The 26,443-nt window shown below is 37.8% G+C and overlaps 1 protein-coding gene across 3 annotated transcripts in view; it reads right to left on the reverse strand.

Moving 5' to 3' along the window:
• The window catches only part of Fndc3a (fibronectin type III domain containing 3A), a 149,076-nt gene that overhangs the window by 103,832 nt on the left and 18,801 nt on the right, over positions 1–26,443 (reverse strand). For all 3 annotated transcript variants that reach the window (XM_060391429.1, XM_060391428.1, XM_060391430.1), the window contains exon 2: positions 20,470–20,607. In XM_060391429.1, the coding sequence (XP_060247412.1) occupies positions 20,470–20,568 (99 nt within the window). In that variant the 5' untranslated portion in view covers positions 20,569–20,607. The remainder of the gene's footprint in view (positions 1–20,469; positions 20,608–26,443) is intronic.

A 26,443-nucleotide genomic window follows, 5' to 3' on the forward strand; every position in this document is an offset into this window, starting at 1 on the left:
CAGTAATTTCTAGTTCTTTTTCCTCAAACTATTTCTTACTGTCCTTTGCCCGTCTTTCCGTAGGTTACTGAGTATAATCTAGTGCTTGGTAAGAGCTCACTGTCAAAAAAAAAAAAAAAAAAAATCTATTTTCTTCATTTTCAAAATAAAACTATATCCTGCTACATTAGAGCCTGTAAAGAAATTCTCATAGCATATTTTTCTCTGTGTAGCTGTTGGGTTTCATTTTGTGCTATGAAAGTCTTTTTATGACATGGTTATTTAAATCAAAACAATTCATGTTTTTTAGTGCATCTATGGTTTCTCCTCTTTTAAAAATATTTAAAATTCTGCCCCAAACAAGTGAATTAAGCATTAGGATGTAATGTGAGAAAACATTAGCTAATTATCTAAACAACCTGTCAAAACTATCACGATATTTTCCCATATGCCTAAAAATGTAGTATATTATTAAGCAATAACTGTTCATATTTACTGAATCAAGCTGTGCTGAATACCTACGATATACACTAATTATGCTGTGGGGTCCTCTAAAATATGAATAGTTTCTATAACTATTCACTATAAAACTGACAAAAAGAAATAAAACTAAGAAAATCAAACATGATACACTGAAACTAATTAATATCCTAATAATAAAAGAGAAACAGTCCTATAGAAATTCTAACAAAAAAAAGGAGTAAGTCAAGTTCATTTGTTTATTTAAAAATTATTTACTAAAAAGCCACTTTGTAGAGGCTAAGTAAAAAGCAGGGCTCAAGGAGAAACAGATTTTGTGGGTGGACTGGGAGCAGGTGCAGACAGGAAAATACATATTTATATTTTTAGTTCCCCATTCTGGTAGGTGTTCTTGTTTGCTAGATCACTGAAGCCTGAACCAGGGTTCTCATGTATGGAAGCAGGATCTCTATCATGAGCTATGCCACCAGCCATATGGTAGGCAATCTCAATACTGACTACCAAAACAAGACAAAAAAACATCCAGTAAACATAATGTGAAGGTTATTCTTTGTTCTCAACTTGACTGCATCTGTATTTCACTAAAGCCCAAGTGGCTGGGTACGCCTGAGGGACTTTTTATAACTAAATCATTTGAACTGAGAAGGTTCACTTTTAATCCAGATTTTCTGAGGTGTGAAGACACACTGTTAATCCAGATCTTTTGAGATGAGAAGAAAACACCTTTAATCTGGGCTACACCTTCTGCTGGAAACCTATATAAAGAAAAAAAAAAAAAACAAACAAAAAAAAAAAAAAAAGGAAGCTTGCTCAGCCTTCAATAGGGTCAGAAACCACATGTTGAGAACTACTGCTCTGGAGAAACAGAATAATACATATAATATCTGAACAGCACTATTAATGAGCTTCATTTAAGATCGTGAAAGAAGTATTACAATAATTCATGGAAGAAATTATAACAAGAACTAGAAAAGAAACTACTAACAAAAACAGAATTTAAAGTGTGCAGCTTGGGGCTGGGGCTAAGGCAGAGCCCTGCGGAGCATTCACAAGCCCTCGGTTTAATCCTGGTACCATCCACCCCATTTTTTGAAAGGTAGGATGCAGACAAAACTGTAGTTATGAAAAGATAATTCAGGAGGTCTGGAAATTTAATACATTATGTGTCTAGCTCATAATACTGGAATTAAGCCGAAGAAAAATAAGGAACAAAATAAGAACAGAAATAATGAATGAGGAAATGAAAGAATGGAGGACAGACAGTTGCAACATTATGAAAGGTACCAAAAGTAAGCATATATCCAAGAAGGGAAAATATCCAAGCTGCTCAAAACATACAAGTATGAAAATGTTATAATGAAACCAATTATTCTATATAATTAATATATGCTAGTAAAATTCTTAGAGAAGATTCATAGTCATGAAGATGAAGGTTTTAGTAACGTAGGTAGTTTTAAAGTAAGTCTCCATGCAATTTTTATCTAGTGGAATATTAAAATAATGGCTCATTCAACCTCTTCCCAACACTGGCTCCTTGGTTCTTCCTCTGCATTCTCTGAACAGTGCCCCAGAGAAATCCTATCTGGGCAACAAACTCTGTGACACACCACCTTCTACATTCTCATCATCACACTGACACTTTCTGCTTAGCACTTTTCATCATCTGCAACCATTTCCAAGCCTTTTTGTTATGTTATAGTGTGTCATTTCCACAGTTACTGGAATGAACAAGTACCCTGATTTGTTTATAAAACTCTGCACCCTAGCACAGTATGTTAACAGACCTCTGTGCAGGGAACAGAGGGGTGAACCAATAATACTGGGAAGCATGTGGAACTCACTTAAACATTTACTAACTCTTGAAGTTCTCTTCTACATAACAGAGTTAGAGCATTACGCAAAAGAGACAAAACACTGTCTTCATAACATGGCTAACAAAGTAAGCTACAGGACTCAAGTTATCCCGGTCAGTAATAGCAATCGGATAATTATTTTTAAAAACAATTTGAAAATGTACAGTTAAAAGACACTACTACATACAGAAGTATGAGTGTTTCACTAACCCCGGAGGTCAAACAAGGTCCACACTGAATGGGGTTCCTGCGACACACTAAGCCTCCTCTTAGGTGTCTGCAAGAATCAAAAGGTTTTTGACAAGTTCCAAAATACAGTATTTACCTATCATCAAATTATCTTTCTCAAATTATCTTCTTCACATGTCATTTTACAAGGATCATTTACAAACAAAACAGAATTTCTGTGATCTCATTATAAATAATAGCATGATGTGGCAAGCAAGGGGAGGTAAAAGAATGAGAAGAAATAGAAGTAAAAGACAAGTTATTTTACCAGGTAATTTTCTGTCATTTTAAAAATTCAGACAAAATATGTCCTAGCACTGCTTTCAGCATATTTGTAAATAACACATCTTAACACATATTATATAATCTTATACAGCACACAAAAATATTCCATTAGATGTAACAAAAAATCAGACTGATAGGGCTGCAAATCTGGCCACTGAATACGTTAATGGCAAAATCTGCACATAATATGTATATGTATGTGTGTCTGGACACATATGTACTATGTGAGTGCACGCACACACACACAACATATGCAGGGAAACATCTCTATGGTCTATGTAACTCAGTTTTGTTTTGTTTTTTTAAAGAAAGCCTTATTATGTAACCCACTCTGGCATCAAACAGCAATTCTCCTCACTCAGCACCCCCAAATGCTGGGAACACAATGCCTAATTTTTAAAAGTCCTTTTAAGTAATTTGTTTTGTATGGTTAATAAAAATGAAGTTTTGGATTTGGGAAGTAATTTTAAGGTTCATATCTATATACTCTAGTAACTGAAACTTTATTTTGAGTTATCTACATAATTGTAAAATTCTTAGCGATCCATTAATTCAAAAGAAGTCACCATTTTGTTTTAAACATCTATAAACCTAAATTATTGGAAAGAAATTTTAAATGCTTCTAGATGGCATGAATTTTGAAGGAGTAACAGCTTTCTTCTCTTCACTTCAAAAGCTCATGATTTGCATTCTCTACTGACATTAACTTAGGTCTGGGGTGAATAAACAGTTTACATTTCTTATTCTGAAATTCTGTAGGAGATTCAGTAAGTAAGGCAAGAAAGCTGGTTCAGAATGCAATGTATATGCATATACACTTACATATGTATGTATATACACACATATATATTGCATTATATGTGTATATATTTCTAGTCTTTATAATGCATTTTCTTGGATACTCTGTCAGTCTATTAGGGTTGTTGAATGAAAGACACAAATGGATCTTGTCCTGACTTTAAGGGCCAGAAGCCTGAGATCAAGATAAGGGTTGTTCTGTTCTGAGGCTCTGGCTCCTCTTTCCTCTGTATGTATCTGGATCTTAATTCCCTTACAAGGAAACTAGCTACATTGCTTTAAGACTTACCCAGTGGTATTGTTGTTAACATAATTACCTGTTTAAAGAGCTCATCAACACAGTCTAAAATGCAAAGATGGAGAACTTGGAAGCACCTCTTCCCATAAGCAGAGTACAGAATTCAGACAGTAACTCTTATTACAAAAATCCACAAATATTAGCAGTCTAATCCTTTTATTCCCCTATTCCAACTGCTTTTTTGCATTTTCTGGGGAGTGGTTGAGAATAACACAAGTGAGAACATCTTTGAGTCTTGCATCCTTGACTAATAGTTGATACTTATACAATGGCTAGCTTAAAAAATCAACTATTTATTCCTTTCTATGCTTAAACGTCATTAAGTAATTCGGTACTCACAGGGTCACTGTGATGCTTGGATGAGTTAGATATGCCAAATGTTTAGGACAGTGACTGATATTTACTAAGTACAACCTCAGTGTGTTGTTATGAAAACTGTATGTATAACAGCCGTCACTGATTTTATCAGTATACATCTGTTGCTTGAAGGACTTGCCTCTTGCAAAATGGACCAATTACACATGAGAGCATATAGACGAGAAAACACATAAGATTTCTTCTGAACTGGTCCAGAATCCATATGCACTTCCCTCTGCATGCTTTTGGGTCTTAATTCCTTCTTTGCACAAGGAAAACAGCTGTACTTCTCTAAGTATTACTCCAGTGACGTTATTCTTAACTACCTGTTTAAAGATCTCACTGCTCCTCTAGTTTTCTAGCTATTCATCTCCTCCTTTTTTTTTAATCTAGTGTCCCAATACTCAGCAGCCTCACTTTCATGTCCTAGTCCAAGTATTATTTATATACTATTCTCTAGCACAAATATTTACGATGTGATTTCTGCTGACATTTCCCTCAATGGGGTGCTCTGGACTTTCACAACTGGGAACGTGGCTTTCTCTAAGAAACCTTACTTGTCTTTCAAGGCTCAGACACCTGAAGTCAGAATTAAGCCTTCTTTTAAGGGACACTTCACTTCAGGCTGATCCCTGTAACACTCGACATGCACAACTGTTTACACACTGCCACACCCAATACACACACAATACAACACTTCATAAAATGTCATTGTTATTTTTACAGTTAGACTACCAGAGTACTGCAATGACAAAAACAGAAGCTGAAAGCCGTGTGTGCTAAACTGATAGTAGTCCAGCCTCAAATGGCCAATCTTTTCATTGGCTGCAGCAGTGCCTGCCCTAGAACTGCAAGGAGAAATGTTCTTCACTTGTGGCATCAGATATGAAGGTTTCCCACCTAATGGGGCTACTGAGCACTTAAAACAGATCAGTGAAAACAAAAGACTGAATTCTGGATTCCCTAAGACCAAAATTCTACTTCAGACTGTTGCCTAGATTTATTCACCTGAAAACAACTACAATTTCACTACATCCAAATTCAAACTTATCTGAATTCTCTGAGAAATCAAGCAGGTACATTCATTACACACGCTATATTATTACCTCAAAGTAAGTTTATATTATTTATACATTATTATACACTTATATATTAGTGACTTATACCAGTCACTAGACTGACTTGATAAGAGAAATTCTCTGAATCAGACTGTATTGCATTTATCTAGATCCTATCAATCTGTACATAGGCAAGATGATGTAATATTTCATTTAAGTCCATAGACTATGATTTTTAAATATTAAGGAAAATTATCAAACTAATATATTCTAAGGTGGTTTTTAGTTTTATGAAGAATGGTAACTTGACTTGAGATACAGAACTTAATCCTAATTTTTTTCCCCAATTACCTAATATGGCTTCTTAAAATCTCTCACACAATTTCATACAGTGTAATTTAACTCACAACTCTTAATGGTCATAAAGTCTGATTCATATTACAATAGACCAAAAACAACAGATATAAGGACTCTACAAACCTTGTCCTAATAAAATGCTACCATATACGATTATCTTAGCAATAAACATAAGCTATGTGCTGGCAAGTTTTTGTGTCAACTTGAAAAACTAGAGTCATCTGAGAGGAGGGAACCTCAATTGAGAAAACGCCTCCATAAATAGACAACTGGACAATGTGAAGAAAGTAAGAGATTTTGGAACTTACAGTCCCAAATGGGATGTCTTCATCAAACTCAGGGCTCGGGGAGCTATGCAGAAGAGGAGGCAGATAGACTGTAAGAGCCAGAGGAGATGGATGACACCAATGAAACCATGTCTTCTAGACAAAACAGGACTGATGCACACGTGAACTCACAGAGCAACTGTTGCAGCATGCAGAGGGCCCACACAGGCTCCAGCCACATGAGGTCTCAGATTGTGAGTCCCCACCCCTAACCCAGAAGCTATCTCCAACTGACATCCACTTAAAAAGGAAAAATCAATTTTCTGCAACAGAGTCTCATTGGGTATATTAAAACAACTAAAGGGCAGGCCCCATGCTCAGCAGCTGATGACCAACACAAAATTATATTTTTTCAATGATATTTTTGTAGGCATTTTGTCTCGTCACTTTGTTCATGTTTTGTCTTACAGGTCTTTTACTTGTATATTATGGTATCTGATTTTTTTGTGGCGGGAGCTTGGTGGGAGGAGTTGTGTGTATATGTCTATGTTTCTTGTGTATTTTCTTTGTTATTTTTTATTCTGGATTGCTTTAAGAGAGAAGGAGAGAGAGAGAGAGAGAGAGAGAGAGAGACAGTTGGTTGGATAGAGAGGGAGGGAGGTCCTGGGAAGAAATAAGAAAAAGGAAACCATGATCAGAATATATTGTACGGAAAAACATTATTCTCAATTAAAAGTGAGAAGATTAGCTTATCAGCAAGCCTATAGGGCATTTTCTTAATTAGTGATCATTGGGGGAGGGATCAGCCCATTGTGAGTGGTGCCACCCTTGGGCTAGTGGGTCTGGGTGCGATGAGAAAGGAGGCTGAGTATGCCATTAGGGCCAAGCCAGTAAGCAGCACCCTTCCATAGCTTCTGCATCAGCTCTTGCCTCTAGGTTCCTGGTCTGAGTTCCTGCCTTGGCCTCCTTCAATGGACTGTTTATGTGAGCAAAATAAACCCTTTCCCCCATAACTTGCTTTTAGTCATGGTGACTGGTCACAGCAGTAAAAAACCCTAATACAAGCTATAAGCTAAAATGACCCCAGTGATAAATACATATTTTAAGTGTTAGTATCCTAATTATAGTTCTGAAAAGTTACTTTCAACATTTTCACTGAAATCCATGGTTATTATTTCAAAATACAGATAACTAGACTTAATAAAAAGTATTCTATAGTTTAAAAAGGTCAATAATGCTAAATTAAGCTTAAAACTAAACGCATAGTTTTTATTCCCTGAGCATCCATTTTTAGACAGCTCAGCATCTTACTCCCTAATCTTAGAAGCACGTAAGAGTTAGATAAGAATCATGAAGTTGGACTGAAGTGTTAGGTCAGACATGTAGGCAAAGTCCTTCCTGCCACCATAAGACTTTACTTACTGTCGCATGCATCTTCTTTAATGTCTTCACTTGCTGCTACCACAGCTGTCAACAGCTGCTGTGAAATGCAGCAGCTTCTGCTCCAACTAAACATAGTTAGTTTTCATTGACAAAAGACAAAATGGACTTCAGACTGTCCTTGTGCTTAGTCTAGTAAGTAAGCCTATAAAACTCTATTCCAGCATCATTTTATATAATTTTAGAACTACCAAGAATACACATGTGTTGAGGTAAAATGGCAAAGCTATAACTACTTATGAGTTATACTCATCAATGTCCACCTCAAACCCCAATATCAAATTAGCCAATGTACAAGAAGCTTCCCATTGTACATGAATGTATCCGGTTACCATAGCAACTAAACCAACAAAGAACTGTAGTAGCATCTGGTTCTGGATCATCCGACATTAGCTGGTAGAATTTCAGAGCAGGTTCTTTTTAAATTTACTTTGTTTGGAAAGTTATAGTTCTGGTTAATCTGTATCTGTGGCTTTGAAGAATTATTAGTCTATTCACTTACACACACACGTGAAATGAAGTAGACAGTGTCTGTGTGCAAGGCACTTAGCATAAACCTGGAAACTATCATCTATCCAGGGTATAATCGAAAAATGGCTCCACAGCTTTAACCCACTTGTAAGAGATAGATGGACACTTAGTGTAACCGTTATCACTAACAACCATATTCAAATTATGTAAACATAAAAGGGAGATGTGTTTTAAAGTGTTTTTACTAACTCAATTACCATAAAATTTATGCTATCATATTTAGAATTCAGGCCTTTTTAGAATCTATGGTAACCCAGTTACCATAAAATTTATCCTATCATATTTAGAATTCAGTACTTCTTAGAATACAGAGTTACCAAACCAACCACCATCATAAGCAGTAAGTTCTTCCTGGTGCTGGGAATCCATACATGCTGGGCAAGTGCTCTACCACCAAGCTGCTTTCTCATGTTCTTTAACTCAGAACTTCTATAGATTTTCATGACTGGTTTCTTTCATTCAACATGTTTTCTAAGTCCATTCAGGGGTAGCAGATACTGAAATATTTCATATTAGTTTGTGGCTGAATAATATTGTACACATACAAACATCTTGTGTATCCCTTTGTCTGTTTTGTGGACATTTAAAATGCTGTCATCTTCTCTGTTACAAATGATGCTATATCATTTTTAACATGGACACATCAGACTGTTTTATAAAGTGGACTTAACAGCCCACATTCCTACCAGTGATGAATGAAGAGTCCAACTTCTGCATGTTTACCAGCATTTGTTACCATATACATCTACGTCCTGATCCCAAGCTGAGGGGCATGTGCTCAGTTTTCACTGTAAAGTTAACTTGAGTTCTGGAATATGCATGCTTTCAAGATGGAAAAAGCTCCTCCACACTGCTTTCCACCTGAATGGATGTTGTTTTATTTTCATCAGAACAGGGAACTGAGTCCAATCACATACTTCGGAGCCTATCAACTAACCTGTAGGGCTCTCGCTCCTTTTCTGCAGTACATTGTAGCCACAGGCGCCTGTTAGCTGTCCTGTATTATCACCTTAGTTATTACTTGACTGGATCTGCTAAGATTCTGTATCTTCATTCATAAAGAGAAAACACTGACCTATAGTTTTCCTGTAATGATTCTGTCTGACTTAAACATTTGACGGAATTCATGGGAGAAGCCACCAGGCCTTCCCTTTGGGACATTTTTAATTTATATGTGTTTGCACGCACACATTCACACACAAATTTTCTTTATTTGATTTGCCAGTCTCTCTACTCAGACTGATTTTTTTTTTGATTCATTGAATTTCTTTTACATCCTTATAGATATTGGTCTGGTTCATATAGAAGACAATTTGTTGGCAATTGTGTAACTCTATTACCCTTTTTCTATTTATAAGACCTTACATTCTTGATTTCAGTATTGTAAGCCTTTTTGTGTTATATACCTAACCTATTAAATATTTGGTTATTTGTAAAGAACTTTTGTTTACTTGGTTATCCTTTCTTTAAATTCTGTCAGCTTTTTGGGTGTTTGGAAATTGGACTATTACATGCAGACTGGCCTATTTTTTTTAATGTTTTTTATTTTAAAATTATGTGTATATGTCTGTGTGGAGTACTGCATGTGAGTGCAGTTTCCCGTGAAGGCCAGGAGAGGGTGTAGGACCCTCAGGAGCGCAGGTTACAGGCAAAGTTGTAAGCTGTCCAATGTGGGTGTTAGGAACCAAAACCAACATGCTCTCAACCACTGATCCATCTCTCTGACCCAAGAGTAGCCTTTCCTACTACGAAATTGATAATTCCTCCAGTAACTGCCCCCCCTTAAAGTCTATATATAGTTCAGTTAAACAGAGTTGCTACCTCTGTTTTGGTTACAATTTGAATAACGTTTCATCTTTTTAATCTCAGCATTTATATTACATATTTTTTTAACATACAGTCAATAAAGAATCCTAAGGTACTTAACGAATCCAATAAACTGAAAATAACAATTTAATGATTCTGTATGTGTTAGTTTGGAACTGAAGAAGTGCTGTGAACTCAGAACAACAAAGGAATGTTCAAAGAAAACACACAATCTTTCAATCTAGACAAATGTGTTCCCTGGGGATGGCAGAACCTGAGAATGTTCAAGTAAGGGATTAAATCTACTACCTGCACAATTCAGTGTCCCTGCAACTGACTATGTGGGAAGGACCATTCCTTTCATAGGAGGACTGGCTTGCTATCCCTAGTTCTACATAAACTTTTATAACTTCTACAGAAAATCTAACGAAAGTAGCAGAATCATTATGAGTACAAAAGCAGAGGCTTGAGAGACCAGTACAAAGACTCATCTCCTTGCACCTCTGTGTTGCTGTAACCAGTTTAGATCCCAAGGAAATCATCAGCCAGATTCCTTGTCAAAGTCTCCCCAAGTTCAGAATTTGCATAAGTTGTGTATTAACTACTAATCTAGGATATTATTTTGTTTATATGTTTTTTAAAGATAGGGTATTGCTATGTAGTGCAAGCTAGCCTCAAACTCAGACAATCCTCATGCCTCGCCCTCCTAAGTGTTGGGAGTACAGATGTGCATTATGACCTCTGTCTTAACAGGAGCTAATCTTTTACAAAGAGAGCTCTGTCTGCATTGTTTTTGTAGTTGGTGCAAACATAAAGCTAATCACACACGAGGGGTAGCAACGCCACCAGGAGCTCAAACTATGGTTCACACGTGATCCAGCAGCTTTCTAAAGCTGACAGCATTAACCACTGTCACTGGCATCTTCCTGGATCTTTCCCCTTTGCCTGTTCCTAAGCCAAAATAATTTTCTTCAAGGATTTTTCTCATTTCACTTAACTATTCTTTAAAACTTTTTTGACTGCCTATTGGTTATTAGCTCAAATCTAAAAGTCAAAATACAACATTTAAACCTTTTATCATCTGGAAGGGGAGGAAGGCCTCCCCTATCAGTGGACTTGGAGAGAGGCTTGGGAAGAGATGAGGGAGGGTGGGGTTGGGAAGGAATGACGGAGGGGGCTACAGCTGGGATACAAAGTGAATAAATTGTAATTAATATAAAAAATAAATAAAAAAAGAGAAAACATCTTTTTAAGGAAAAAACCTTTATCATCTATCCTAAAATATATAATCTCATATCTTTGATTTTTCATTGTAAAATCTTTCATATAAATGGAAAGGTAGCAAGTATTATAGTCACTACTTCTCACTATCAACCAGAATTTTAATATTGACCAATATTAGTCAGATGTTCTTTTGACAGACATACGTTTACAGGTGTGTGTGTGTGTGTGTGTGTGTGTGTGTGTGTGTATGTAAGGGTATGTGTGTGTGAATTGGAGTATATCTTTGCATCTTTAAATATCCTTCACCTGCATCCTTCTATGCTTCTTTGGTTTTTGCTATTGTTGTTTTGGTTAGCTTATGTAGTCTTTTTACCTCAACACTACCCCTGTACAACATTATCTTAATATAAATTCATGCAATAGAATACTGGTAAGTATTATCCAAGCATTCTCTGCATGAATCCTCTAAAATCTATCCCTCTTTCCCTTCTATGGATCATTTCTACCACATCCAATTATTTACACACACACAAAAAAAAAACAAAAAACAAAAAAACAACAACAAATAGTTGTATGCATGTGCCTTTACATACATGTGTAAGATCTTCTCAGCACAACAGTACATACCTTTGCCAGCTCTTGGAAGTGAAGGTACAAAATCTAACAGTTAGAAAGTCTGACATGAGTCTTGGCCTATAGCTCCATCAAAACAGTGCCAGCGGTGTATGAGAGTCCCAGCTCCCGGGCCTTTCAGTGCAAGGCAGTTTAATGCTTACTTTCTGGAAGGCGAATTAGTATTTACTTTCTTGTTAAGTTTTGTTTTGTGGTTCTGCAGACCACACCCACGGACTCACTGAGGTCTTAATTTGCATTTTCTTCCTTTAAAGCATAATTCCAACCTCCCTTCTTTCCTCAAACCTTTAATTCATCCTATGACTCACTCCTAGAGGATTCTTTGTATACAGGCAATCTGTGGCTCTGTTTTCACTGAACATGAACTGCTTTCTGGTACCAAAAGCATTCATTATTCCATCTGTCAAGGTTACCAACCATGTTAGCTTTAAAGTAAGTTTCTGAGTTACATAGATGAAAAGATAATTAAGAGTCCACAACATGTTTAAACATACACCTGAAACCCTGGGACTGATACTGGCTGAAGAATAGGAGTAGAGGCATAAAAGATAATTCCAGGCATGTTTTAGCCTTGGAATAAGAAAAAAAATTTTTGTACATTCAAGCATTAGCAAGTATTAATCAATTTGGGCATTCAATCCAATATACTGATCTATAATTTTGTGCAGTTGGGGGCATCATTATTTATTTAGAAATTTTATCTTTTATTTAGGATCCTTACACATTACCTAATAGTAGTTACCTTTGTACAGGCTTCTGAAATTGACTTATGTGTCAATTCCTAACAAAAATAGTATTTGAAGAAATATTTTCCTGACTACCTTGTTATTTAACCTAGCTATAAGAAAAATTTAATATCTATTAGGACAAGATCAACATCATTTTACACAGAGATAATACTTGAATATATATGCAGCTAATTTTTTAGGGGGAGGAACACAATCCGATACAAACCATGTGTATAAGGTTTCTTTTTTTTTTCCTTTTTTTAATTTATTTTTTATATTAATCACAGGTTATTTACTTTGTATCCCAGCCATAGCTTCCTCCCTCATTCCCTCCCAATCCTACCCTCCCAATCTTGTCTTCTCCCTGCCCCTTTCCAAGTCCACTAACAGGGGAGGACCTCCTCCCCCTCCATCTGACCCTAGCTTATCAAGTCTCTTCAGGACTGCCTGCAATGTTCTCTTCTGTGGCCTAGCAAGGCTGCTCTTCCCTCGTGGGAGGGGAGTGGAAGAGCTCGCCGTTGAGTTCATGTCAGAAATAGTCCCTGTTCCCCTTATTAGAGAACCCATTCAGACACTGAGCTACCATGGGCTATAAAAAGGGTTTTAAAGGGTTTTGAATGATAATGACATTCAGTGTGTGTGTGTGTGTGTGTGTGTGTGTGTGTGTGTGTGTGTGTGATGTAAGGATATAGGAAGGTGTACATGTTTTCACATGTAAATAGAGGCCAGAGAATAACTTCAAATATCACTCCTCAGTCACTGTTTCTTTTTTTTAAGGGTCTCCTCAAAAGCCTAGAACTCAGCTCGGCTGGCTGGCCAATGAGGCCCACGTATCTACCCATCTCTGCTCCCTACCCCCAGTACTGGAAGTACAAGTATGTGCCACTGTGTCAGGCTAAAAAGACCACGGATTACTTAAGTCCTTATGATTTCTCCCCACATCCAATAATGGAGATTTTTGGATTTTTTTTTAACTTTTATTAATTACACTTTATTCATTTTGTATCCCCCCATAAACACCTCCCTCCTCCCCTCCTAATCCCACTTTCCCTCCCCCCTTCTTCACGCATGCTCCTCCCCAAGTCCACTGATAGGGTAGGTCCCCCTCTCCTTCCTTCTGATCTTAGTCTATCAGATCTCATCAGGAGTAGCTGCATTGTCATCTTCTGTGGCCTGGGAAGGGATTTTGTTTTTTTATGGGCATTTTATTTTCTCATGAAGTACCACTGAAAGCAGCACGGTGTAGACACGAAAGAGAAATAAACCAGTGGGAGCTAAGATTCTCATTTAATGCTTCAATTCTAACTTTCCCAGAGCTTCCAAGGAGGGTCTTAAGATGACCTAGTTTAATCTATAAGGCAAGGACAAGCTCAGCAGCACTGAAATCTGTGATCAGGGTCTGCATTAGGCTTCTGGGGCTCAAAGGTATATGCTATTACTTTAGAGTCTCAGGAATCTGAACCCTAAGGTTCACTAAATGGGTATAGCTATTTGCTTTTTAAAACTCTGTTCACTTTCTCAAGTTTCCATATCTGAATTTCTGTTACTAGTACATCTTAACTACACAATTAACTACACTGAACTACACATAACCTTCATGGAGATAAAACAGCAACAGCATAGCAAATATTCATCTTAGAAATACAACTTTTACTTTTATTTAAGGGAAATAGGGGGAGAAGAAAGGAAACATCTCTACTTGACTTTACTGCTGTTTTTCATTTCCTCTGCTCAAGGAAACATCTGGATCCTGGTGGGAGCAGTGGGTTCTGAACCACTTCAAACTGGATTCTTCTCTTCTATCTTTCCTCAGCTTCTTGGTAGCCTTGAAAACTAAGTCTTAAAAATCACAACAGCCACTGGAGGGAACAGAACGATGAAGGCACCTTAGAAGTTTCATGCCCAAAAAGCTGTCATAATCAGATTCGGCTAGCAGCTCCCTGGAAACCACGGAAATGGGGCTAGCACTCTGTTACTGCTTGCTTGCCCAAAACAGTGGCAGGTGGCTGACATTGCACCTGCCCATGGTGACAACAAATGGGAAAGCAAGAAGCCCACCAAAGTCCATGGGAAAAAAAAGTGGGGGGGGGGGGAAGCTAAGCAACAACATACCATAGGCAGCTTCAAGTAGCTCCAACACGTCCAAGCAGTGACAGACCTGCTTATTTGGTTGTTGTACCACTGGTTACTAATATGTCCCCTACATGCATGGCAAATGCAAATGCCTTCATTCCAAACAATCTCACATATTGACTTCACTGCCTCTAATATCTTAGTAATTTCAGATCTCCAGCTCAAGTAAGAGCTTTCATGAATCTAGTCTGTCAATCTTATTTTTATGGCAACTAAAACCATGGCATGTGACTAGGAAGCTTGGAATCAGTTTGATCCCCTTTTCAGCTTTTTAGAAGCTACGTGCCTTAACCTAGTACAACTAAACATCACTGTGATTCCTACTGTCTAAAAAGTGGAAATGTTCATGCTGTCTCTTAAGACCTTCATAAGAATGGAGGAAACAATGCCAACATGGCTTGACTTAGCCTGGCACAAGGCAAGGGCTTGGATGGTAGGGGCATTTTTATTGCCTCTGTTGACACATCCCAGAGACCTTAAAATCGTTTCAAGTTTTCTCATACTCCTTCCTCTTAAATCCTAAACCTGTTGATACTTCTGTTCTCTCTTATTGTAGAGGACTCTTTCTGCTAAATGCATACTACCTTGCCCTAAACTAAGACAATCCCAGCCCGCTAGGGGCCAGTGAAATGTGAATGGAGATCAGCCTGTATCTGAATGTGACCAGCAGCAACTGAAGATAATTCAGGCAGAGCCACAGCTAACCTCTGATGGACACAAAGCATGAGCAATAAAACTTTACTTACTGTTTACTTTCTGACTTGTGAGGCCTGTCTTGGTGGGTGTTCCTGCCATCCTCACACGTATTCAAATGAAATGTCTGGGAGATTTTATCCTCTCAGTTTGTCCTGACTTGTTTATAATTCTAATTACTTAATACTTCGTAAATTATTTATCATAATTTGACCTTAACTCAGGTTCTCTTCGTGTTTACTATCTCCTTAGCTTTATGCCCTTTAAACATTTCATCTACAGGCAACAGATTGCAGATGCCAATTCTCAGATATAATAAAGGGCATGGCAGGAGCAGCCCTTATTATACCAAACCAACCAGTTCCAACTTTGCAGCTTCAACCACCTAACACATATACACCAAGCCACTACTTCCCCTTTTCTAAACATGGTGGGGGTAACCAAGCAACTCAGAAACACGCCTATTGCATAAAGCCCACTGGCATATTGCAACTAGCCGATTCTGTCTGTCCTTCCTTGCCTTTCATGGAGCCGCTTCCAGCCAAGCTCTCAGCTCAGGCTTCCTTGTAGCTCAGGCTGCTATATCACTCTTGTCAGCCTTCTTTGGGAAATGAAAATAATAGAAAGTTTCAGATAATGTCATCAGCATCTCTGTGTTGTCTCTCAGTCTCCAACATAAAGCAAAAGCCCACGGACATAGATTAGATGAAACACATCTAAAGCAGTAAAAGAGACTAACTAAACGGAGACCATTATGATTAAGACTCTACAGGTGACCAGTATAGTGGCACATGCCTGTAATCCCATCACTTGGAGAGGCAGAGACAGGTAGATCTCTGTGAGTTTGAAGCCAACCTGGCCTACAAAGCAAGTCCAGAATGGCCAAGGCTACACAGAGAAACCCTGTCTGGAAAAACCAACAACCAAAACCCAACCAAACCAAAAGACTCTATGGGACTTGGTGAGTGGTTCTGCTTCTAGTTGTGGTGCTAGGGGTCAAATCCAGGGCCTACCACAAGATAAGCATATACTCTATCACCAAGCTGCAGGCCAGCCCAGCCTGAAATTACCTTAACCAACATCTTAAGTGTATTCAATCCATTTAGAAGACAAATGCATAGAAGTGAGAGAAGGTAAATTTAAATTAGAAAACTGTTGAACTACATGAAAAAAATATCTTTCTGTTGGTGGCAGCATATACAGGGCTGAGCATCCTTCTTGTGAAGCTCACATTTATTCTCCGAAACTGAGCAAATGTGGAGTTTTGAACAGCATTAGTCACTCCTGTGCTTCCTCTACCACGGAAGATGCATCATATCTAACCTCAAATGACAAACTTCGGAAGACAGTTTGGTAACCTCCTCCTACAAAACTAAACATTGCTTTCTAACATGACCCAGCGTCACTCTCTTACTGTGCACACCACGAAATGGAGCTGGGATTCACCCTGATCCCTGCACCAGGTTTAAAATGGTCACATAAGTGTCCAAAGTAAAAGGAGTAGGTTTCAAAAGAAGACTAGACAAATGATCTAGTCTAGAACATCCACACAATGGGGTATTACACAATAGTATAACAGAAAGCGGCCATTAAACTATGATAAGAAACTGTCCAGACCATATTATGAAGTCAAAGTAACTAATCTGAAAAGGTTACACTGTGAATTCAGTTAAATGGCATTCAGGAGAGATAAAAGTACAAAAGACAGGAGGAAAGCCAATGGCTGCCAAACCTTCAGGGACAGTGAAGGCGAGATGAACAGGGAAAACATGGGACATTTTGCAGTTGGAAAGCTATTCTGTAAATGATAATATAAGTATCTGTATACATATGTCAAACTATAGAATACTGAGCATGAACCTTAACACTGACCTTCATCAAATAATGTTTTGGTAGCTGTAGGACTGCATATAAGTTAGCAGCCCATTAGATTATATTATCTAGTGATATCATTTTGGTTGTAATTTATATGTTAATATTTAACACTAATGTGATAATGGAGGAAACCACCGAGGAGGTGGTATATTACAGCTCTCTATATAGTCACTAAATTGTTTTTACAAGCTTAAAATGGCATAAAAAGATAAACCCCTCATCAAAGAAAGTTCTCTTTGCAACAAATGGAGACTGTTCCAGAAAACCACAACAGATCAAAATGCAGAGAACAGGAGATCCTATGGTACCCAGTTCCAACTGATATATCACGCAATGCCTCAATCCAAGGCTCAGGAATCATTGTGTAAGTGTGTGTGTTTGGAGTAAGGGGGGAGTGAGAGCCAGAAATAGGAAGGTTGTGTCTCCTAGAAATGTCAGACAGGCTACACTCATCATGTCTCATCAAGGTGGCTGCCTAAACAAGACCTGAGCAATGATGACACCAATTAAAATGGTAACACTGGAGGGGGAAAAGCACGAGGACCGTCACTGCAGCCAAAGAACTATGGACAAGGACTGGGGATGCTTACAGTGGGAGAATAGTCTTCTCCAGGAAGAGTTCCCCAACTGGTTATTCCAATGTCAAGTGGTCAGCCCTGAGATCACATACAGGCAACATTATACAGATTGTGCAGTGTATGTGTGTGTGTGTGTGTGTGTGTGTATGTGTGTTGTTTCACACATTCAAAAACAAAGAAAGAGAAGACATGGATTTGAGAGACAGCAAGAGGGAGGGTTGGAAGGAAGAAAGGGAAGGAGGAAATGATGAACCTTTATTTCAATTTCAAATGAGTACGATTATTATATAAAACAAATACATAATCTATCACTAACTGGGTGTGGTGATGACATCTTTAATACCAGCACTTGGGAGGCAGATTTTGGGAGAGCACTATGTAGAGGAATCAGAACAAGGCTGTCTGGCAAGAGATCTCATCCAAAGACATTCTAGGTCTGTGTGATCCAGGAGACAGAGGTAAGCAGTTCTGAGTTCAAGGCCAGTCTGGTAAAGAGCAAGTAAAAAAAAAAAAAAAATGCTGAGGTCCAGGCGTGGTGATATACGCCTTTAATCCCAAGCAATGAATGTAAAATTTGAAGGACACACCCATGTTTGAAAGTTATGTTTGAGTGGCAGAAACAGTGACGAATCAGAGAAAGGTTTGACAGAATAGGATATGCCTAACTCAGGAGAAGAGACAGGAAGAAGAAGCTAGTTAAGAAGCAATGCAGGGAAAGAGAAGAGGAGACAGGTTACAGAGAGAGAACTCAGTTAAAGATGGAAAAAGCCAGAGAATGAAAAGGAACCAGAAGATTAGAAAAGATTGCTTGAGTCAGTAAGAGGCCAAGCAGAGCAATTCAGGAGCCTAGAGAAAAGTCAGACTGAGTAAGTCAGCTGGGAAAGGAGTTTGATCCAGAACAGCTGAACAGCCAGCCCAGTTGCTCAGAAAGAATTAGAAAGGGTGAGCTTATTAAGCAGTAAGTTTCAGAGGCTGAAAACATTCTAGGCCTAGGTTAGATTGTAAGGAGGCTAGACTAGACGCTTCCAGGACTAGGCCTAGAATAGCAGACAGAGACAGTAAGCCTCCAAGAAGACAACTGAAACAGGCAAATAAAAGTCACCTTTACAGCTCTGTGAATTTGAAAATGGCCTAGTCTATATAGCAAGTTCCAGTGCACTCAAAGCTACACAGTGTGACCCTGTCTCAAAACAAAACAACATACCAGACACAGTGGCACACACCTGTGGTCCCAGCACTTGGGAAGGCAGGGGCAGGTGAATTTCTGTGAGTTTGAGACTAGTCTGGTCTAAAACGCAAGTCCAGGACAGCCAAGGCTACACTGAGAAACCCTGTCTCATAAAAACAAACAACAACAACAAAAAATATTAGTAAGAAGGCAAAACCAAAACAGGTTCAGTTATGCCAATGAAAAGAACTTGGTGTCTGTCACTGCTCCTGTAAATGCCACACTAAGTGTCAAAAGAGCCCTCTGTAATCCATAAGCCAAGCCCACTAGAGCTAGTACAACACAGCAGCAGGCACAAGCATTCTTGAGGGGACAGGTAATCTTAAGAGCCAAATGTAAGAAAGTTAATTTGATCCCAAGAGATAGCAAAGAAAGCACCCCACTGAGCAAGACAGGACGACAGAAGAAAGTATCCCACACCTTTCCTGCACATAGGCTTTCCTGTCTGCAGCGGTCTGTAGTTTGCTGCTTCTCCCAGGCACCAACTGATAACGCCTCTCTCCGGGGAGCTCTGATTGGGCTTATTAGTTTTAAGTTTTTGAACCAACATTAAAAACATACACTGTCAAGTTTATTGCCTGTCTATTCAATTATTATCTGCTGTACAATTTTCTAACAATTTCTTTTATTTCACGGGTTTGAGTGTTTTGCCTTTGTGTATGTAAGTGTACTGTGTGTATGTCTGATGTCCCCAGAACCCAGGACACTGAATACCCTGGAACTAAAGTTAAGGACTGTTGTAAGTTACCACGTGGAATGCTGGGAACTGAACCTTGGAACCTTGGAACTGAACTGGTCTTTGGAAAGAAAAGCAAGTGCTTTAAACTGCTAAGCCATCTCCCCAGCCTGTGCTGTGAAGTTTTATATATTCTACCGCAGCTACTGGATCCCCTCCCCAGATGAATGCTTTAGTGTGTGCTCTTCCCAACAGCCACTCCCACCATTGCTGCTATTCACAGCCTGGGGGTCTAAGAAATTTTATTAATGGAACCTCCTTTTTGAGAGAAGAGAAACAATGCGCAAGCCTTTGTGGTTATGGCTCCTCAGCCTGGTACTGTGTCTTCCCCTCAACAGAATTCATAGCTGTGGCAGGCAGGGCGGTGTACTGTGATTACCTGATTAACTGATTCATACTGAAGTTAGTGACTGGCCTCAAGCAACAGGTGTTAACAGAGCTCTGTCAGAGACTCTCGAAGTCACGTGAGTGTCTGCTGCATCTGTACTGAGTGTGGGGGAAGAGCCTTAAGAAACCTCCATCTAAGCAGAGGAGGGCTTCTCCTATCAGTGGACTGCGGAAGGGACAAGGGAGAAGAGGAGGGAGGGCGGCCGGGCAGGATTGGGAAGGAAAGAGGGAGGGGGCTACAGCTGGGAAACAAAGTAAATAAATTGTAATAAATAAAATTTTTTTTAATAAAAAAAGAAATGTGAAAATTAAACAAAAAAAAAAAAAAAGAGGAACTTCCATCTGACCCTGAGAAGCAAGTCAGAGAAAGGAAAGTGAAGCTACGAAGGTGTGTGAGGACACATGAAGAAAGTGAGCCTATTGCTACTGATTAGTCAATAGCAAAGAAAGTAGTCCCTTAGCCTAGAAGAAAACCATAATTATAAGACATGAGGTAACATACATTTCTGTTTCCTTACCTGTTGTGTTCCATCTGCACTTACAATTGGGGCAGATAGAAGAGAGATATCGCTACTTAAAATCTGAGCTGTGTCTAGCAACGGCGGGTGTTCTGCCATTATCAATAAGGCATCGATACACCAGATAGCCTTCCAACTCTGCAAAAGAAAAAAAGACAACCAGAGAACACATTAAAATACATTCAGTAATTGCCTCACTAACAGACATATTGTCCAAAGAAAAGCAAAAAGATCTCCTGACTACTTTTTTCAATCAACTATTTGAAGAAAAAAAAAATGTATTTCTTACAACCCAACCAAGGTAACTATTAGTATAACTAAATATACTAAACCTAATGCTAATACCAGAAGGTCTATTTAAATTCATGTCTGTCTCTCCACCCTCCCATTCCTAGATAGTGCTTATTTAATTTAACCATCACTATTTGATCTATACCCTGTGATAGACATCAAACTACAGTGGCTGAATGAGGCAACTCTACTCTGACATTTTTCTTTGAGCTGACAAGGTAATTACAAAGAACCAGTCTCCCCATCATCCTGTTTGCCTTGAGGCACTACACAGAAGAATTACGATTTTCCACTGAATCCTCACACAAAGTAAAACAGTTAAAAAAAAAAAAAGGCCTTTTTCAGGATTAGGATAAGAACCTTCAAGTTTTAAGTTTTACACTCTTACATTATTCATTCACCTGCTATAAGTGAGAACAGCTTTACAACAAAACGAACCTTTTGTTAATGAAAGGGTGTGTGCATGCATTTAGAAACCTTTAATGGCAGAAATGGCAAGGTGGAATGGCAGGTGATTAGCCTATATAGCACAAATTAATAAAACCTCAGCAAACTGAGCAAACTGAACACAGGCAAACATTCGCCTAAGTCTATGCTGTAAAATAAACACTTTCGGATGCTTGTATCATTCACCAATTCAGTACTAAGCGGCAAGACATTCGGTTTTCATAGACAAAATTCACATTATTTTAAAATGCTGAATCTTCACAGAAACTCTCACAGAAGTTGATTCAACTTGAAAACAATTTTCTGTTGACGTACATTAGAAATTTCTCAGACTTTTAGAAATGCATCAACATAGGTATTTATTGATGGTTTCATACTGAAAACGCTAATAGAGAACACTGTATATCATTAGCTGTCACACAAAACAGTGAGACACTGTGCCACTTAAATACAGTATTTATATTACGTATCCATGCATAAGAACAAATGAGGTCTACAGTCCTATGTACCAACGCTACACAGATACTGAGTGTGGACACTTAGGATTACAAAGACTCACAGCATATGCTCAAAAGTAAAGCACACACATGTGGACCAACACAAAAGCAGGTGCATGAGCTTCTACCAACATGACCTGTCAACAGTCCTTTAAACCACAGGCAACCCTATACCCCTTAAAAATAAACCAGTCTAGTCAATAACTACATACACTCAAGAAAATCAAACTGCTCATTCAGAGAACAATATGCGTCAAATGTTACAAATACAATATTGTGAGTGGAAAACAAAGAGAACACATACTGATCAACTTTCTAGAAAACTGAAAAGCAGAATCAAGTTATGGTTTGAAATCAGCATACTCGTCTTTGAGGAGTTAAGGATGGCGCAGGAGACAGTTTCTGGGATACTGACTGTGTTCTGTGTCTCGCCCCAGGAGCTGTTAAATAGGTCATAAGCACTAAACTATAAGCACTGTATGTTGACCATTCCTGTGTTGCTGTGTTATTTTTCACTAAAATAATGTTTGAAAGTTAAATAACCACATGATCATCTCAACTCATCCAATAAAAACCATTTGATAAATTTAATATGTAGTCATAAAAAATAAAAACTGGGAACACAATAAAAATAAATAAAAGGAAATATATGAAAAACCACAGAGGTTACATTTAATAACTAAATACTGGAAGTTTTTCTTCAAGATCAGAAAACACAAGGATACCCATTTTTATAAATACTTATTTCAAACAGTATTTCACTTATATTGGTATTATATATTTATTGTACATACTTCTCAGTTTTATAAATACAATTTCAAGTTATTTCATGTACTTTGGACCCTGGCCATATTTATAACCTATACTATCTCCACTTACTTCCCCTCCCCCTTTCCTATAGGTGCTCTTCCTCTTTCTCTCCAAGTGTCTCCTCTGCTTTCATGTCATTCGCTCATTCATTTGTGTGTACATATGCATAGCATACACATAACATACACAGTAAATACATCTGTGTTTCTATGTAAAGTCTAGATCCACAAGCAAGAAAAAACAGTATTTGTCATTCTTTCCATTCAATAAACTTGTATTTGGTTTGTTCCTGTTAGATTTCTAAGACCTTGAAATGCATAATCAAATTGATTTCTAGTTTTATTAAAGTGCAATCAGTTAAAACACGAAAAGTATTTCCATTTTCTTATACTCTTTGGACTTGCTTTGTGTTCTAAAATATGGTCCTTTTCAACAAAACATCTTGAGTTTCTAAAGGGAAAAAAATGTGCATTCTGCAATGTTTGGATTCTGTTGATGTCTGTTAAGTCCATTTGATCTATACCATTTAACTCAATGTCTTTGTTGATATCTTTGTTTGTATGACTAGTCTACTGAGGAGAGTAGTTACCTACTGCCATGGTATTGAAGTCAACCTGTGCCTTTACACCTGGTAATATATGCCTTAGGAAATAGGGTATATCCATAGCCAGTACATGTACATTTAGAATTGAAATATCTTCTTGAGGGATTGTTCCCTTAAACAATATGACTGTCTTTATCATAATTTCCTATACCCATTTGCTTTCTAGCTATACTTACTTGAAATATCTTCTCTACCCTTTTACCCTAAGGCTGTGTTTACCTGTGACAGTTATATGTGTTTCTGGTAGGCTATACATTGAAGGGCCCACTTTCTTTGTTATTGTTGTTGATGTTTTTTTGTTGCTTGAGATATGTCTCTCTACGTAGCCCTATCTGTCCTGGAACTCAAAGAAATCTACCTTCCCTTCCTGAGTGTTGGCATTAATTAAAAGTGTGAACTATCAAAACTTGCTTGGATCCAGTAATTTAATCCAACCTACAGGTCATTTTCTCTAATTAGAGAATTGACATTATGCACACTCAGTATTGAAAGGTATGCATCAACTCCTGTCATTTTGATGTTTTTATAATATCTGGTACTTTCCTAATCATTTGCTTACCAACCTAGTGAGTATAATCTCTCCTATGGCTTCATGTCTTTTTACTGTTTTTCTATAGCTGGTACTTTCCTAATCATTTGCTAATCCTAGTAAGCACAGTCTTTCCTGTGGCTTCATGAACATGTATCTTTCTATTCAGTGTATATAATTCCTTCAAGTATCTTCCCTAGTGCTTACTTAGTAGCCATGAGTTCCTTTATCAGTGAAACTTTTTTCCTTCTTCAATTATTAAGGATACCTTTAGCTGGGTACAGTAAATCTGGGTTGGCAGCTACTATCTTTCAGAGTTTGATATATGTTGTTCAACATGCTCATGGCTTTTAAAGCCTCTGTTGAGAAGTCCACTGTCCTGGTTTCCTTTCTGTTGCTGTAAAACACTGACAAACTTTCAAGAGGAAAAGATTTGTTTGGCTTATACCTTCAGGGCACAAACTCATAGGAACTTCAAGGCAGGCCTGCTTGCTATTCCGTGCAACATTACCTCTCAACAGGACAAGCACTCACAGCCAACAAAGTATGCGGAAATCATGGAGACATGCTGCATGTTGGTTCATTTGCTTTCCTGTTCTTATGTTCATGCATAATTAATTTCCTTAAATAGTCCAGAAGAAACATGTGCCTGGAAATGATACCAGCCACTGTGGGCTCGGCCATTCTATGTCAATTAACAGTAAAGAAAAATTCCCCAAGACATGCCAAAGACCAATCTGATCTAAGGAATTCCTGAACAGAGACTCTTCCCTCAGGTAAATTCTAGGTTGCGTTCAGTTGACAATTAAATCTAGTTGGACATCCACTGTTATCTTGATAGTTTTGCCTTTATATGTGACTGGTGCTTCTCTCTGACAGCTATCAATATTTTTTTGTTCTGAGTATTTTTTTAGCATAGTTTGATGTGGCAGATTCTGTTTTGATCCTATTCATTAGATTTTCTAAATGCCTCCTACATCTCATACCCATCTCTTTTGCTAGATTGAAATTTTTTCTATGACTTTGCTGAATATATTTATCTCTGCCTTTTGCTCACTGTTCTTGTCCTATGTCCATGATTTGTAAATATGGACTTTTAATAGTGCCCGGATGTTGTTCATGCTTTCCTATTTTTTTTTTTTTCATTTTCGTCATTGGGTATTCTAATTCACTTAGCTTGTCATCAACTGCTAACATTATCTTCCATTTAATTCACTACTGGTAAGGCTTCCCGCTGAATCTTTTATTTCAGTTATTGAGATTTTAATTTTCAAATTTCCAACTATTTTTCGGTATTTCTACCTTTACTTAATTCCTCTTTCATATATTCTATTGACTTCCTTATTTCATCCAGCTGTTTGTGTTCACTTTGAAAAAGAAGTTTATTCATACCCTTTTAGATTTCATTCAACATTTTTATAATTATTCTTTTGAATACTTTGAATTTTCATCTAAGTTTACTCTAACTAGAGTCAATTACTATGGAATTAGTAATTTTAAGGAGTCATATTGCCAGGGCTTTTCATATTTTTGTGTTTCTATTTTGGCACTTGTCTCCAGGATTAGGTTGGTAGGATTTTTTTTCCCCGATCACAAACATTCTTTTAGTAAGGATTTACAATCTTCAAATGAAACTATAGACTGTAGTAAGGTTGAGATTTTATTTTCCCCACAATGATGCCAACTTTTGACATCATATTCAATGTAATTATAGAAGTTCTAGCTAGAATAGTTATACAAGAAGAAAAGGCATTTAAATTAGAAAGGAGGAAGTAAATGATGTTTACAGATACTGTGCTATTTGTAAAAAATGTAAGGATTTCACAAAGCTATGGTAAATCAAAATAATACCAAAATTCAAGGATGTAGAAAAATGAGTTCTGTTACTATGCATGAACAACAGGTAATCTGTGAAGAAAACAAAAAGATTCAGTTTGTAATAGCACCAAAACAAACAAACAAACAAACAAACAAAAAACAAAAACAAAAAACAAAAAAAAACAGGGCTGGGGACATGGCTCGGCAGGTAAAAGCAATAGCCATACAGGCCTGACATCTGACCTCAATCTCAGAACTCATGTGAAAAGCTAAAAGAGGTGGCACCCATCAACAACGCTGGCACTCTTATGTCAAGACGGGAGGCAGAGACTGGGACCACCTGGGAGCTCTCGGCCAGCTGGCCTAGAGTATAGGGCACAATGCAGAGCCCACAAAAAAGGCCCCACCTGACTCCTCAGTTATCCTCCGGCCTCCACACAAACACTATGGCATGTGCACATGAACGAGCAAGTGCAAACACACAAACACACACACACACACACACACACACACACACACAATACATGCTTAAAGAAACTTAGCCCAGGAGCTAAGACTTGTACTCTGAAACTACAATAAATCATGGAAAAGGGAAAAGATACAAATATACCCTATGTTCATTTATTCAGAGATTTATTTTGAAGGTCTCCAAATTCTTCAAATGCTCTACAGAATCACTGAAACAACATGTTTTAATGATGTAGGAAATTTAATTCATATGGTACTTCAAAGAACCATAAATAGCCAAACAATTTTGAAAGAGAAAAGAGATGCAGAACTCATACCCACCCACTGCTCTCTAAACATATTAAAAAGCCATGTAAAAATAACATGTATGGCATTGGTATAAAGAAAGACAAATGAACTAAATGAGCTGAAGACCTCATATATGATTATATGACATATATGATTAAACCATCTTCCATGAATACTAAGACTACAAGATGGGAAAAAAACAATCTCTTCAACAATGATGTC

The sequence above is a fragment of the Meriones unguiculatus genome, chromosome 9, assembly GCF_030254825.1.
Source record: "Meriones unguiculatus strain TT.TT164.6M chromosome 9, Bangor_MerUng_6.1, whole genome shotgun sequence".
NCBI lineage: Eukaryota > Metazoa > Chordata > Mammalia > Rodentia > Muridae > Meriones > Meriones unguiculatus.